The sequence below is a fragment of the Patella vulgata genome, chromosome 5 (assembly GCF_932274485.2).
Source record: "Patella vulgata chromosome 5, xgPatVulg1.2, whole genome shotgun sequence".
Taxonomy (NCBI): Eukaryota; Metazoa; Mollusca; class Gastropoda; family Patellidae; genus Patella; species Patella vulgata.
The window spans coordinates 80615244-80631050 of NC_065883.2; the positions used below are offsets into that span (position 1 = coordinate 80615244).

The 15807-nt window shown below is 33.1% G+C and overlaps 1 protein-coding gene across 1 annotated transcript; it reads right to left on the reverse strand.

Moving 5' to 3' along the window:
- Positions 1-4656: 4656 nt before the first annotated feature.
- On the reverse strand, positions 4657-15432 carry LOC126821772 (uncharacterized). The gene is made up of 8 exons (XM_050550263.2): positions 15160-15432; positions 14585-14869; positions 14139-14420; positions 9056-9343; positions 8612-8899; positions 7037-7258; positions 5563-5641; positions 4657-5049 (listed from the first exon to the last, which is right to left on the reverse strand). Exons 1-7 carry the CDS (start codon positions 15389-15391, stop codon positions 5583-5585), a joined length of 1656 nt encoding a protein of 551 aa, XP_050406220.1. The 5' UTR covers positions 15392-15432; the 3' UTR covers positions 4657-5049; positions 5563-5582.
- Between the last annotated feature and the right edge of the window lie 375 nt (positions 15433-15807).

The following is a 15807-nucleotide window of genomic DNA, read 5'->3' on the forward strand; positions in this document are numbered from 1 at the left end:
CCGTGTACACATTGGCGTACACGTAAAAGATTCCTCGGCAGTTGGAATTCGATATAAGAGTAGGCCGTAGCGCCACTGTTCGGGCAAAATTTTCCTGGTGACATACTGTATGGCGTATGCCCGTCTTCATTAGTTCGTGTATATAACGGTTGTGTTTTGTTTTACAGACAAATCGTTCCGGATGTCTTGACGGTGGTTGTTATATTGTTAAAGTAGCTAGTCTCTAACTCAATATCACCCGAAGTCTGCGACATTGAAAACACGAATTATTTGTCAATTTAAATCAACAGTGATGTTGTGATCTTACTGAGAAAAGATGGGCTTCTATTATCCAATATTAAAGACAAAATGAACATTTTACAATTGGTACACGGATCGTGTACCATAACGCGTTTGAGCGCAATTTGTAACAAGCGAAGCGAAGAACGAAGCTAGACATATTCCAAGAGTCATGTCAAATGGTTATGCCATACCCAAATTATCACAGGTACAGTATTTAGTTGATTCGGATCTGTCTTTATTTTAGATGACTGGGTAGATAGGGCATAGTACCGACGATATTATTATTATGTTTTCATTACGGCGATCTACATAATCACGTCCAGTTATCCAGAACCGGATTTCCAACTTCAGCCGGAAGCGCCATCAGACAGCCCTGAAAGTGGCGATATTTATTTCTACAGCCCGATAGGTGTACATGACCGTATATGAATAAGGAGACTACAAATGTCTGCCCGAATATTTGGATAAAAATTCACGGATACTGTCAATGTACCTAGTTTATTGCGAGAAAATGCCACTTTTAACCGAAATATCTATAATATTCTGACCTAGAAGTGTCCTTTTTCTTTCCCGCGAAAATCAAATATAACTTGCTTAATACGCCTATGCACAGCTCAGGTTGTCAATGTAGGTAGTAGTTTACCTTGCTAGTAGAATGACATGATATTCAGATAGTTTAATAGACTGGTGTGACTAACTTAAATGGCAGAATCGTCTGGATTAAATTGTAGAATCGTCTGGTAAAAGATTCAGTACCTATGATAGTGGGGATAATGAGTATGCTACCTGTAGGTGGTTGGTGGTCTGTTGGTACTACATGTGCTCCTTGTTATCCTATCGGTACCTTCACTGTTCAATGCATAGGTGTGGATGTTATATCAACATCTGTTTGGTTGTATTTTCCATAATGAATTCTGGTTGTTTGGAATACGCAGGGTATCATCGACCCAAAACTGACGAATTATACATTGTTTTAAAACAAAGACATCTTTATTAAAAATTAGTAGTATACATTTACAGTTGTGTATTACAATATAGACATATAATGCCTGATTACATACATGTATTTTGTGTTTTATTTCTATAGATTTGAGTCCATATTAATGTTATTATTATAACCATATTAATGTTATTATCATAACCATATTAATGTTATTATCATAACCATATTAATGTTATTATCATAACCATATTAATGTTATCATTATAACCATATTAATGTTATTATCATAACCATATTAATTTTATTATCATAACCATATTAATGTTATTATCATAATCATATTAATGTTATTATCATAATCATATTAATGTTATTAGCATAACCATATTAATGTTATTATCATAACTATATTAATGTTATTATCATAATCATATTAATGTTATTAGCATAACCATATTAATGTTATTATCATAATCATATTAATGTTATTATCATAACCATATTAATGTTATTATCATAACTATATTAATGTTATTATCATAACTATATTAATGCTATTACCATAACCATATTAATGTTATTATCATAACCATATTAATGTTATTATCATAACCATATTAATGTTATTATCATAACTATATTAATGTTATTATCATAACTATATTAATGCTATTACCATAACCATATTAATGTTATTATCATAACCATATTAATGTTATTATCATAACCATATTAATGTTATTATCATAACTATATTAATGTTATTATCATAACTATATTAATGTTATTATCATAACTATATTAATGTTATTAGCATAACCATATTAATGTTATTATCATAACCATATTAATGTTATTATCATAACCATATTAATGTTATTATCATAATCATATTAATGTTATTATCATAACTATATTAATGTTATTATCATAACTATATTAATGTTATTATCATAACTATATTAATGTTATTATCATAATCATATTAATGTTATTAGCATAACCATATTAATGTTATTATCATAACCATATTAATGTTATTATCATAATCATATTAATGTTATTATCATAACCATATTAATGTTATTATCATAACTATATTAATGTTATTATCATAACTATATTAATGCTATTACCATAACCATATTAATGTTATTATCATAACCATATTAATGTTATTATCATAACCATATTAATGTTATTATCATAACTATATTAATGTTATTATCATAATCATATTAATGTTATTATCATAACCATATTAATGTTATTATCATAACTATATTAATGTTATTATCATAACTATATTAATGTTATTATCATAACTATATTAATGTTATTATCATAATCATATTAATGCTATTACCATAACCATATTAATACTATTTATAAAAACTGAATTATAATTATAATCATGGAAAATCTTTAGAATTAAAAAGTTCAGTTATTAAAAGTCATCATAATCACTAAATAAAGCTTTGCTAAACAAAAATACTCTTGCGGCATCTTCGTCCATATTCCCAACTCCCAATATATAATATGTGGGTTGATTTCTCCAATCAAAGCTATAGAGAAGGATAGTTTGAGTGTCAGATAAATTCATGTATTTAAACATATTTATTGAATATGAAATCTTGTATACTATTCAAAAAAAGTAGGGGATATTTGATTTTGGGGGCATAATACTAAAATATGGAAATGACTACGAAAAAAGTCACTATAGAACCTAACAGAAGAAACATTTCCAGTTACATGTGACGCCCAAACGCACCAATAGCTACCGCATGGAATGCAGGTGATGCTTGGGATCATCATGGGGGTCCAACCCAAGATTTGCACGACTCTGACTTTGAATGTTACAGTCATTGTGGCATTGAATTCCAGGGTGGAAACATCAGTTTAATTGTTTTAGTGACCAGAAAACAAATTTTGATATGCGTCGGCTTACCCAAAATGAAAGGTTACGTGCCCTTGGCATGCTACAGATCGGCACAACACAGGCGGTTGTGGCGCGGACGATGAATGTTTCTCAGTCTGTCATAAGCAGGCTATGGTCCAGATACCGTGATACACAATCTGTACAGGACAGACCACGCTCAGGTCGACCAAGGGCGACAACTCAAGCCCAGGATCGATTTATCCGTACCTTGGCCTTGAGAAATCGTGTCATCACAGCAAATCAGATCAGCGCTCGTCTTCAAACAGACACTGGTGTGAGAGTGAGTGGCCAGACGATTCGGAATCGACTGCATAGGGGTCACCTTCGCGCCCGACGTCCTCGCGTGATCCCTTGTTTGAGAGATCATCACATTCAGGCAAGACGTCGTTGGTGTAGGGATCGTCAACACTGGGATAATCGACGCTGGAGCAATGTGATGTTTTCAGATGAGTCAAGGTTCACTGTTGATTTTTTGGACAGACGTAGGAGGGTGTGGCGTTGTCGAAACGAGCGCTTCCAAGACGTTAACGTCATCAGACATGATCGATTTGGGGGTGGTTCTGTTATGGTGTGGGGAGGCATCACTGTTGCTGGAAGAACGGCTTTACATGTTGTTGCAGGGCGTGTTACAGGCCAGTACTACCGGGACAACATCTTGGCAGTCCATGTTGTGCCGTTCGCACGACGTCATGGCCGCCGTTTCATCTTCCAGGATGACAACGCAGGATGTCACAGGGCCAGGATCGTTACAGGTTACCTCCAACAACAGAACATCACCACATTACCTTGGCCAGCACTGAGTCCCGACCTCTCCCCCATCGAGCATGTCTGGGACATGCTTGGACAGAGGTTACGTCAACGTCAACAACGTCCTGCCAATGTCCAAGAACTTGCTGCTGCGTTGCAACAGGAATGGGACAATCTGGACCAAAATGACCTTAGACGTCTCATTAGGAGTATGCCACGTCGGATCAATGCTTGTTTGGCAAACAGAGGAGGATTTACCCGTTGCTGACTTGGTTGTGATGCTGTGGTAACTTTGCTGTTTGACCCTGGGTATCATTTTACCCTTATAATGGTCAGTCTGTGCCTTACTTAGTCTAACGATCATTTGGAATAAATCGATGAATGTAAACTTCATTTCATTTTGTCATTTGTTTCTTCGTCAGTTTCATTAGGTGACTTTAATAACACTTAAAAATCAAATATCCCCTACTTTTTTTGAATAGTATATTTAAACAGGGAACCGCGATTACTAGTTGTTAATTATATATTATACAGATTTAAAAGGTGGTATCATGTGTTCTAGAAGGAGTAAAATAGATAGAAATAATATAATTTGTATAAAGGTTTTAAACAGGTGTTCTAGAAGGAGTAAAATAGATAGAAATAATATAATTTGTATAAAGGTTTTAAACAGGTGTTCTAGAAGGAGTAAAATAGATAGAAATAATATAATTTGTATAAAGGTTTTAAACAGGTGTTCTAGAAGGTGGTATCAGGTGTTCTGGAGGGAGTAAAATAGATAAAAAGAATATAATTTGTATAAAGGTTTTTAAAGTTTTAAATAGCACATACAGTCAACACATGTATGTGCTTGAAGATCTGTTCATAATTTATGTGCACTCGTTAATCGTGTTGTTGATAAATCGTGTCTGGATGGTTACTGTAGTGGTCTTTGTGATTTGTTGATAATCTTGTCTGGATGGTTACTGTAGTGGTCTTGGTGATTTGTTGATAATCTTGTCTGGATGGTTACTGTAGTGGTCTTGGTGATGTGTTGATAATCTTGTCTGGATGGTTACTGTAGTGGTCTTGGTGATTTGTTGATAATCTTGTCTGTATGGTTACTGTAGTGGTCTTGGTGATATGTACTGAGAATAGTCTGTAATAGTATAGATTTATAAAAGTTCAATTCATGTCATCATAGTTTTGGTATTATACCACTCGCTCTTACAAATGAGGTTAACACTAGCTTACTTAGTCATGAAATGAGGTTAACACTAGCTTACTTAGTCATGAAATGGGGTTAACACTAGCTTACTTAGTCATGAAATGATGTTAACACTAGCTTACTTAGTCATGAAATGAGGTTAACACTAGCTTACTTAGTCATGAAATGAGGTTAACACTAGCTTACTTAGTCATGAAATGAGGTGTTAACACTAGCTTACTTAGTCATGAAATGAGGTTAACACTAGCTTACTTAGTCATGAAATGAGGTTAACACTAGCTTACTTAGTCATGAAATGAGGTTAACACTAGCTTACTTAGTCATGAAATGAGGTTAACACTAGCTTACTTAGTCATGAAATGAGGTTAACACTAGCTTACTTAGTCATGAAATGAGGTTAACACTAGCTTACTTATAGATAAAGGTATAGAGAAGGAGTCTTACCTTGTGTTGTATTGATGACATCAATATGGTAGTGGCCGTGGTAACGGTACAGGCTGTGCGTATACATTCTTCTTCTTGGCTGTAATTACACAAACTAGAATTAAGTCAGGATTTGACCAATTGATATTCTTATAACCCTTAGCAAACTGAATACGGATTTTTGAATGGGGCCAATTTCATTTTTTCTTAAATCATTAGTATATCGTTCTAATCAGTATAGTATCACTTATTTTGATTGGTATTTTTTTCAATCAACCTTGTTATTGTATCAACTGTAATTTCATCCCATCCCCTTTATTGTATATATTATTGTATTTTATATTAAATAATATAATTACACCATTTTTTATTGTTTCAACCGTACCCCCCCCCCAACCTGTATTGTATATAGTAGTGTATTTAGGGCTAACCCAACCCTAACCCAATATAATTCCAGAATACTATCTTTCGTTTTACACCTTTTATCAATTTTATCAATTATAATTAGTGTCTCCGAGCTAAACCGTTTTACTCTGTTTGTATATATATATATATATATATATTGGATTATACGATTAATGTCATGATACATTGATCTTAATAACCGTTCTATACAACTTTACATCAAATACCAAGGACAGACTTTATGTGCCTGTAATGTATATCAATTCCCATTAGTGTTGGTTTGTTTTGTTTTTAAACAATATTTTTATTCATTAAATCTGAATTTGGATTGGGGAACAGGCTATGCCTATGTGTAACCCCTCTCTCTGGGGTGTTGTTCTGTTCTTGACAAGATTATAGAAAGAGAGAAAGAGAAATGGGGTTTAACGTCCACTCGACACAAAGTAGGTCATTTCGGGACTAACACATGGTTCAATTTTATTTCAATAATTCGCTTGTGTGTAGGGGTCTTTAGCAGTGGGAGGAAACCGGAGGACCCGGAGAAAACCCACGAGGTTGGACAGGCGACCCTACTCCTTGTCGCGTACAACCGGGGAATCGAAACCCTGTCAGTTGACTCAATGACAGACCGTATGATACAGCGCAGCGCGCACGTGCTAACCATTCGGCCACCCAACCCCCCAAGATCATAGAAATATTAACAACCAATAAGATTCATCTTTTTATTCATTCCATCATGAACTATTTAAGTAGTTATACAAGAAGTCCACATGTATAAATTATACATTTTGACGACATTGTAATCTGAGATGCCAGTTAGTATTGCCTCTGAGATCCCCATAATATACTTTACCAAAGATTAAAACAACTGTCTTACTATTTAACTTCAGACTTGTACAATATATATTATTGTTTAAATGTCTTGTATACAGTATGCCGTTAATCAACTAACCCATATCCACTATATATATTCCCTGTCCTTCTGCACTAACTATGAAACCAGTTTAACTGTACTGCAGATTAAATATATTTCCATCTTGAATCAGTTCAAATGATAAAAATAAGAATCAGAGGCATAAATATATCATACCAAATTTTCTATTGATGAAAAGTATAAAGACAGAGATCAGGGCGGCTACAACAGTACCTATCACTATACCAATACCAATACCAGCACCAAAACTTATTTCCTCTGGGTCTTCTTCCCCTGGGCCTTCTGTCCCCACACTTGTATTTATTGTTGGAAGTGTTGTAGAAGGAGGCGTGTCATCTTGTGTTAAAGATGGCCGATCTTGTTGTTTCTCACCAAGCTCTATTAATGACAAAATGTTGTTGTTATAACCTAGCTATTTTATGTATACTAGTATAACCCAGCTATATAATGTATACTAGTATAACCTAGCTATATAATGTATACTAGTATAACCTAGCTATATAATGTATACTAGTATAACCTAGCTATTTTATGTATACTGGTATAACCCAGCTATATAATGTATACTAGTATAACGTAGCTACACAATGTATACTAGTATAACCTAGCTACGTAATATATACTAGTATAACCTGGGTATGTAATGTATACTAGTATAACCTAGCTATATAATGTATACTAGTATAACCTAGCTATATAATGTATACTAGTATAACCTAGCTATATAATGTATACTGGTATAACCTAGCTATATAATGTATACTGGTATAACCTAGCTATATAATGTATACTGGTATAACCTAGCTATATAATGTATACTAGTATAACCTAGCTATATAATGTATACTAGTATAACCTATCTATATAATGTATACTAGTATAACCTAGCTATATAATGTATACTAGTATAACCTAGCTATATAATGTATACTGGTATAACCTAGCTATATAATGTATACTGGTATAACCTAGCTATATAATGTATACTGGTATAACCTAGCTATATAATGTATACTGGTATAACCTAGCTATATAATGTATACTGGTATAACCTAGCTATATAATGTATACTAGTATAACCTAGCTATATAATGTATACTAGTATAACCTAGCTATATAATGTATACTGGTATAACCTAGCTATATAATGTATACTAGTATAACCTAGCTATATAATGTATACTAGTATAACCTAGCTATATAATGTATACTAGTATAACCCTGGGTATATAATCTGTACTAGTATAACCTAGCTATATAATCTGTACTAGTATAACCTAGCTATATAATGTATAGTAGTATAACACAGCTATATAATGTATACTGGTATAACCTGGGTATGTAATGTATACTGGTATAACCTGGGTATGTAATGTATACTAGTATAACCAGCTATAAGTGCCCCCCCCCCCAAAAAAAAAAAAAAAATTTAAAAAAATAAAATAAGATAATATGTTTGTTTTTCATTGTAAATCGCAATTATTTCAAAGGTTTTACTCATTTCTAAGATTATAATCATTTCTAAGATTATAATCATTTCTAAGATTATAATAATTTCTAAGCTATGATTATAATTATTTCTATGATCATTATATTATAATTATTCCTATCTCTTGAAGATAAGGCAACTGTTTTCTGTAAAAGTCAATTCTTTGCTGTAAACAGATCTTTATATGTTTAACATTTCAACTGTATAACCTCAACCCAATCTGGTTAACAATTAGTACTTACTTATAGTTACGACTTCCGCTACTTCGGAATAAAAACCATAATTGCCCAGAGTTTGGCCTACAACCATGAAATAGTATCTTGTGTTTGGTTCTAGTGAAGTAACAATTATGGTAATAACTGACCCAGAATCAATATACGAGCCTCGTTCCTTCCACACAGTCACACCATTTTTCATATAAACTTTATATGTTTGCGTGAGGTTATAGCTGTTACCCGGTTGCCATGACACATGAGCAGAATTTGATGTTGTGCTCCATGCTATCACATTTGTAGGTGGTTCTGGCGGTCCTACATATAAAATACAATCCATATTTATAGTAACACATTCAGAGTAGATATGAAATAATCTATATACTTTAATGATTGACAAATAATTTCAAGAAATGTTCTACTCTTGCTGGTCGAGTGGTCTAGCGTAATTCAAGTGTACATGTTCTAACTCACCTGTCACTGTAAAGTTTGTTATCAGAATACCTTCTGAATTCTCAGCTTTCAATTGGTAAGTACCAAAAACATCTTTATCAAAATTATAAAACTGAATTCTACATGCCACATATATTCGTTCAATCTCATGGGGTGGTGGAAGTGGTATGAAACCATCTGGAGTTAGCTTTTGTACGGTGTAATTGGGCATGGGATAGTCGAGTATTTTCACAGTCAAATATTTGTAATAGTTGTTTGTAGCATGCAGACGTATTGGAACTCGTGTATTTGGGTATAACTGTGGAGGACCTGCAAGTAAATCCATTCTTTGTAATGGGTGATAATACAGAAGAAGGCCATTGAATTATATCTGACTGTTTCATCTGCTCCGCTAATATATAAATAAAATAAAACGGTAAGTACGAATAATTCAAACCATTACACAAAATTCGAAGTCCTAAGAGGGATTAATTCGGGTGTAGTAGAAAGATAGACATATTTTGCTGTGATTAATACAGAGGTTTCATGGTTGGTCCTCATGTTAGACTTGTTATTTGTGATGTCTGTCTTGTCTATATGTGTTTAGCAAAGTAGAACTAAATTTTTGAGACTTTGAATATAAATCTAAATTACAATGTGAGCCAAGTAAAGGCTAAAATTAGTTGTGTTTGGATATAATTGCCAGGATATATGTAGTCACTGTATAAATCGTGAGTAGCATCTAGTGTTTGTAGTGATATAGAGATAGGTGATCACAGAGTAATGAAAAATAAGCTGAGATATTTGAGTATTAAAGTTCTGGCAATAGAAGTGTCGGTATTATGTGTATTTGGGGAGTAAAATAATTGACTTATTAAAATTTGCGAGATTATCGAGCAAGTGAGTGATTATGATTTTGTTTAATGCATAATGCTTTAAAACGTATAATGCTATATATTTGTGAAAAGAAAAAAAGTCGTCTACTATATGTTATTAAAAATATATAATTGATATTATGTCATGGTCTTTAAGTTTCTGGTGAGTAAATATGTTCTAATTGTGGTGTCGTTAGAATACTTGACCTAAGTTAATAGATAAGAATTTTATTAAAGTGCACATAAGATGGTCCCGGAAGAATTGAGATACGTGTAGCCAATGGTTACTATATCCACTTTACAGCAAGTTCACGCCAATCTGGTTGAAATTAATTCAGTTATCTTCATTCAAAGTCGTAAAAATAGACCTTCCGTAAAAACGGCTTTGCCAATTATCGAAAACACTCTTAATCCCCTCAGACGCCAGTGACGTCACAGTGACCGAATGCATATTCGGAATGTTTATTCCTTAATTACCTATATACAGCCGGCGTGTGTATCGAAAACACTCTTAATCCCCCCTCAGACGCCAGTGACGTCACAGTGACCGAATGCATATTCGGAATGTTTATTCCTTAATTACCTATATACAGCCGGCGTGTGTATTCTTTAACTCCTGAAGGATTCCTTAATCCCCCTATATGGAATAATTTGTTTTGTAATTCATTTTAATTTAAGATCCAATTTAGAGTGCCTACAACTTTTAAACTTTGAAGTCCTGAACTCTTAATTAATTTTTTACAATATGGAACTTATTGGACGAACACTTTTAATATGTAAAAAATATACGGGTCCAGTTATGTGGTTTTTACTGCGAGCACTTCGCTTTTCCACATAAAGTGTAGTGTCGTTAATCTCTGTCATTAATTAATCAATCCGACTATAAAAGTTATACAAGCATGGGTCATAAATTAATTTCAAGTTGGTGTTAGCAGTGGGTGTTAGTGGGATTAAGAATGTTGATTAGGTAATTATCTTTTTTTACGCCGGCCAGATCAAAGACATCACTCTCAGTGAATACCTCACGAACCAACTAATGGTAGAAACATACACACACACATTAATTGTATAAAATAAATTAAGTTTTACTAATAAGTTGTTTAAAATTACTATCTACCCAATAATTATTACTCACCGGTGTTTTTGTAATCAAGTAGCCTCGTATTGTTTGTTGATTGGCGTTTAAACAACATTTAATTGATGGATGGATTAACGTTTTTGATACGATTAGGTTATAATGTCTAACATCGGTTATCTTCTTTATAATAAAAGTATTTTACAATTGCATCTCCTATTTTAACTTTCATTATGACAAAGTGAGAAGATGACCCGCCTTCTCTTCCCACGACAACGATTTTCAAGCCATTTTTAAAACCGTGTTTTAAAGTGATTTTTAGATATACAAGAACTTTTAATTATTTTAAATTGTTTTAAAGTGACGTTTAGATATACAAGAACTTTTTATTATTTAGTGTTTTTAAGTAACTTCTATTTTTTATTTAAGTAAATAACTTAATCAAATCAACCTGTCCATAATATCATGCATTATGTATTGGACGTTAAATTTGTAATAAACAACAACAACAACAGCATTGACAGTTTAATCACTCACCAAACGGAACCAGGAACTCCACGAATGATCCCGTGCAATTTTCGCGGCGAAGTTTAACCTCATTTACTACACCCGTAGTACATGGAACGGTACATGATAATAAGATAGCAAGCGTTGATTGGCAGAGAAATGAGTGCGATCTATTGTACATGTTATGCATAGTCATCGGAAAATTCCATATTCACTGTAGTTGTTCTTTATGTATAGAAATGGTTTTTATTATTATATATAGCTAATAATGAATATATCGACAAATGACTGGCACCATTTGTATTTCTGTACTTAAGTTTGGGATATCAAGTATTACGGGGTTATCCAAATTACCGGTAAATGCGCTAATTTCTTGAGTCATCTTCATTTGACACGTGGCCTATTTAAACAAATGCAGCTTAAATTGATCTACGGCATGATACGGCATTTTAAATTCACTCTAAAATATTCCAATCACAAATGTCTAATCTATACCAATAAAAGACGATAATTCGGTGATTATGATTAGGCCAGTCACGTGGTAATTGGACCGTCAATAGACGCTTGCCCAGTTGCCGTGTGTATTGATAGTGCTATATTGTACATAATGTGAGATATTGTATAGATAATGTATATCCTATGTGTAGTGCCTGTGACGTCACCAGCCAATAAACCGGATTAAGGTCGTAATTGAAAAATCGAAAAGCGTTTTGGCGTGTCGGATACTTAAACGTTAACAGCGGACTTAATTTTAATCAGATTGGTGTGAACTTGCCGTAAAGTTGATATAGTAACCATGGGCTATACATAGATGAAATTTAGATTTTTGATCTTAAGTGGTCTTTAATGATTTATAAAAAAACCCAAAAAACCCCTATATTCATGAATGGGTAGTTAATTAAATTTAACGGGTTTATGTAGTAGTTATTAGAACACTTTCCGAGGTGTATCGGTGAATATCACCGTTGAAATTTATTTGTAATAAAGTTTATGACTTTCTAGGCGTTTTTTTTTCATCCTGCTTATTTTCAATGCCTGTGAAGTGTCCAGCAAGAGAACTGCGCCTTCTATCATCACAATTAATTAAAATAATTATTCAATATTCTAATTTATATATTTTGCAAATTAATATAAATTAAACCAAATTATGAAATAGATGCCAATTGATATGTATAATAATTGATTTTTGTAATATGTTGTTATGTTAATTTAATGTCATTGTATATGTTTTTGAACTGCCATGTAGTTCCCCCCATTTTGTTTTGTTACTATGATTTTGACTAGTTGTTTCATGTACATTGCCCGTATACATTGAATAGAGCTATCGTTATCAATTGCGATCTGGGTCGGACTAAACGTCCGCTACTTATTGCTTGATAGGTATCTAAAACGGTATAAAAGTATCCGTGTCTCAGAAATGAACAGTACTCTTTCTATACATTTCTGATACACGGATACTCTTAAGCATGTATTGAAAATAAACAGGACAGTTTTATCAAAGGTTGCCAGTAGCAACGAGTAGAAGTGGGATGTAAATAAAATTACACACTGATATTAAAATAGAATATTGACCACATTTATTTCAATTATTCAGTTTTATTCTTTTTAAGTTGAGAGACAATTGTTGATCATATATAATCTTGAATGTTAATCGTATAGTAATCAGAAGGGTTTGTATGTTGCATGAATAATTATATAATTATATAGATGTTGGTTTAGCGAATGAAAAGTTTGTTTTCAATATTAGGAGAATAACAGTACATGAAGTCTAGAATCAAGGCTAATGTGTTTATCTAAAATGCAATTAATTTATGTTCAATATTCGGAGAAAAACAGTACATAAGGTCTAGAGTCAATGCTAATTTGTTATTGTTTGTAAAATACTAGTGATAGAAAATTACCAGATATTCTTTTAAAGCCCATGTCCATATTTGGGTAATTCTTGACGTCATTAGGCATATAAAAGAGAAAACCCAGGGCTCGAATAATTAGACACCGCCTGATGCTTATAACCAATTGTTCTACTTTGATATATAAAGATGTATACAAGAAACTGTTGTATTGTTGTTCCTGATAAACAAACGATTTGGCTGCTGTAAATACGTACACAACGTTGAAGTTCAAGAGAAGAGAATTACAATATTATCTACACGAGTGTCAAACCTAGACAATCACAGGCCAACAAAACATGTGTAGTAGGGAATGGAGAGAAAAACCTAGACGATCACAGACAAACAAAAGTCTAGAAAAGAATGGGTTACACGTCGGATGTGGTAAGCTTTTTTGCGTTTCCGCTCTCCATATTCGACCGTCGGTTAGTGGTACATTAATTGCCAAGACAAGAACAAATAATCCACACATTTTATGCGTGTCTACTCAAAGTTGGTAAGCTGATGTAAACTGAAGAATATTTTTAACAAGTTGATTATAACTCGATGACATATAAGAAACTTGGCATGCAGGTTCCTTGGACAATTCCGCATCGATTGATGAGATTCCAGGATGGCTTTGATGACAACGTACTCATTTTCTGGTCCATACTACTGTGGCACGTGTTGATACTAAAGGCTGTTTATAATATCTACATATGCTATTTTTGAATACCTATATTCATCGTAATGCCTACATCCCGTGTAATACCTACATGACTGTAATTTAGAATACTTACATGCTATTTTGACAGTTATCGTGTTGGAATATATATACCCACTTCTGCCACGGCCTATACATCTCAGTACTCTATTATCTAAGCAGTCAATGTCGATCTTAGTATAATTTGCGATGTTGGATTCCAGAATAGTTTCAAATGTAACACCCTGTTTCTGGATATTGATACTATCAAGAACCGGATAACCATCACTATGACATGTAAAATTAAGTGTATCGCCCTTCCGAAGAACCACCGATGGACTTGAATAACCATTCACGGCAACGATGAAAGTATCCCTATCTGAAATAAATTAAATTAAATATTTAGTAGAAAAAAGTTAAAGACACAGAAGTCAAAAAGATAATTCGTTTATATAAAATAGCGAGTAACAATGGACGTCCTAATATTATCCATTTGTCTAATGGAAGTCATTATATTATCCAGGGTTATCTTTCTATACGTACATCGCAGTTGAAGTAAAAATTCTTCACTTGGTAATGACAGTTTTCCTTGTCTTTCACGTGCCATACATATATAACTGTTATTAAACATTGATTTATCCATATCTTTAAGATATAAAGATAACGTGTCTTCCGGTCGTTTTATTTCATTCTCCAGCCATGTATAAGTAAAGGCTAGACCATGGTCTGAAGGCTGTGTAGTCGAGTCACTTGCACAAGTTAAAGACAGGTCCCCACCACTCTTTAGATCGTCTGTAGACGCTGTTATAACAGGCTTTGTTGGTGTACCTTTAAAATCGATAAAATCAAGATGTTACTTAATCAATACCATGAAAATAATTTATATAATTAAAATCATTTTGTGTGTACGACAGCCGATACCCGTAGTTACTAAACAACCAGAAATTTTATCAGTTTTAATAACCTGCCTTTTTTTCTACCCAGCCTAAACAACAGATTTTAGAATTTTTACAATCAGTATAACCAACCTGTATGGTTTACAATCAGCCCAGACAAACAATCATTGTTTAGAAACCAACCGTTGATTACAATGTCGGTATAGAATACCTTATACTCACCTAAAACAATCAATCTTTGTTTACAATCAGTTATCGAACAGGTATAATCACCGGCATCTTTTAATTTCACGGATTTTATTTGAAAATTGAGAATTGGGTCGCAATCTTTAGTTAGTATTTCATACTTGGATGGATCAGCTACTAACAGACAGGTGCTACCATTCTTGTTAACAATACTAATACCAGTCGGTATTTTTATCTCAGTGTTTGTAGGCAAATCACTAAACGTCATAATAGCTGTGTCGGATATGTTCACATAGGTTGCGGCTTGACAAACTGTAGAAACATAATTTGTTTTCAAATAATATTTATTTCTTTCATCTGATATTCACTTTAACATTTTATGGTGCTTTACAAAATTATAATTTCTGTTTAGCGATATCGAAAATGGCGTGTTTATTGGGTATAATTAACATACTTGAATTGGTAATTGGATATTATGTCTTGTTCTCATTCATGGTTAAATCTAGAGCCTAAAACAATTTTTCGAAATCAAATAAATCGAATCGTAAAGATGCATTATTTAAGAGGTAAATCGGGTTTTTGCTGGTATTAATTTGGCTCCAAATGTTAGAAAAACGATTATCTAAACTTTACCATTTTATGATTTCGTTTAAAAATGAAGAAGCGGAGCTAAGTTTCGAATAA

Bases quoted from the DNA above. Each gene is read 5' to 3' on its own strand.
- LOC126821772 (XM_050550263.2), bottom strand. From the start codon at position 15,391: ATGACGTTTAGTGATTTGCCTACAAACACTGAGATAAAAATACCGACT. The intron at 9,344-14,138 runs GTAAGTATTCTA...ATTTACTTGCAG, and splicing joins GATAACTGTCAAAATAGCAT to GTCCTCCACAGTTATACCCA. The intron at 5,642-7,036 runs GTATGATATATT...GTGTAATTACAG, and splicing joins TTTCATCAATAGAAAATTTG to CCAAGAAGAAGAATGTATAC.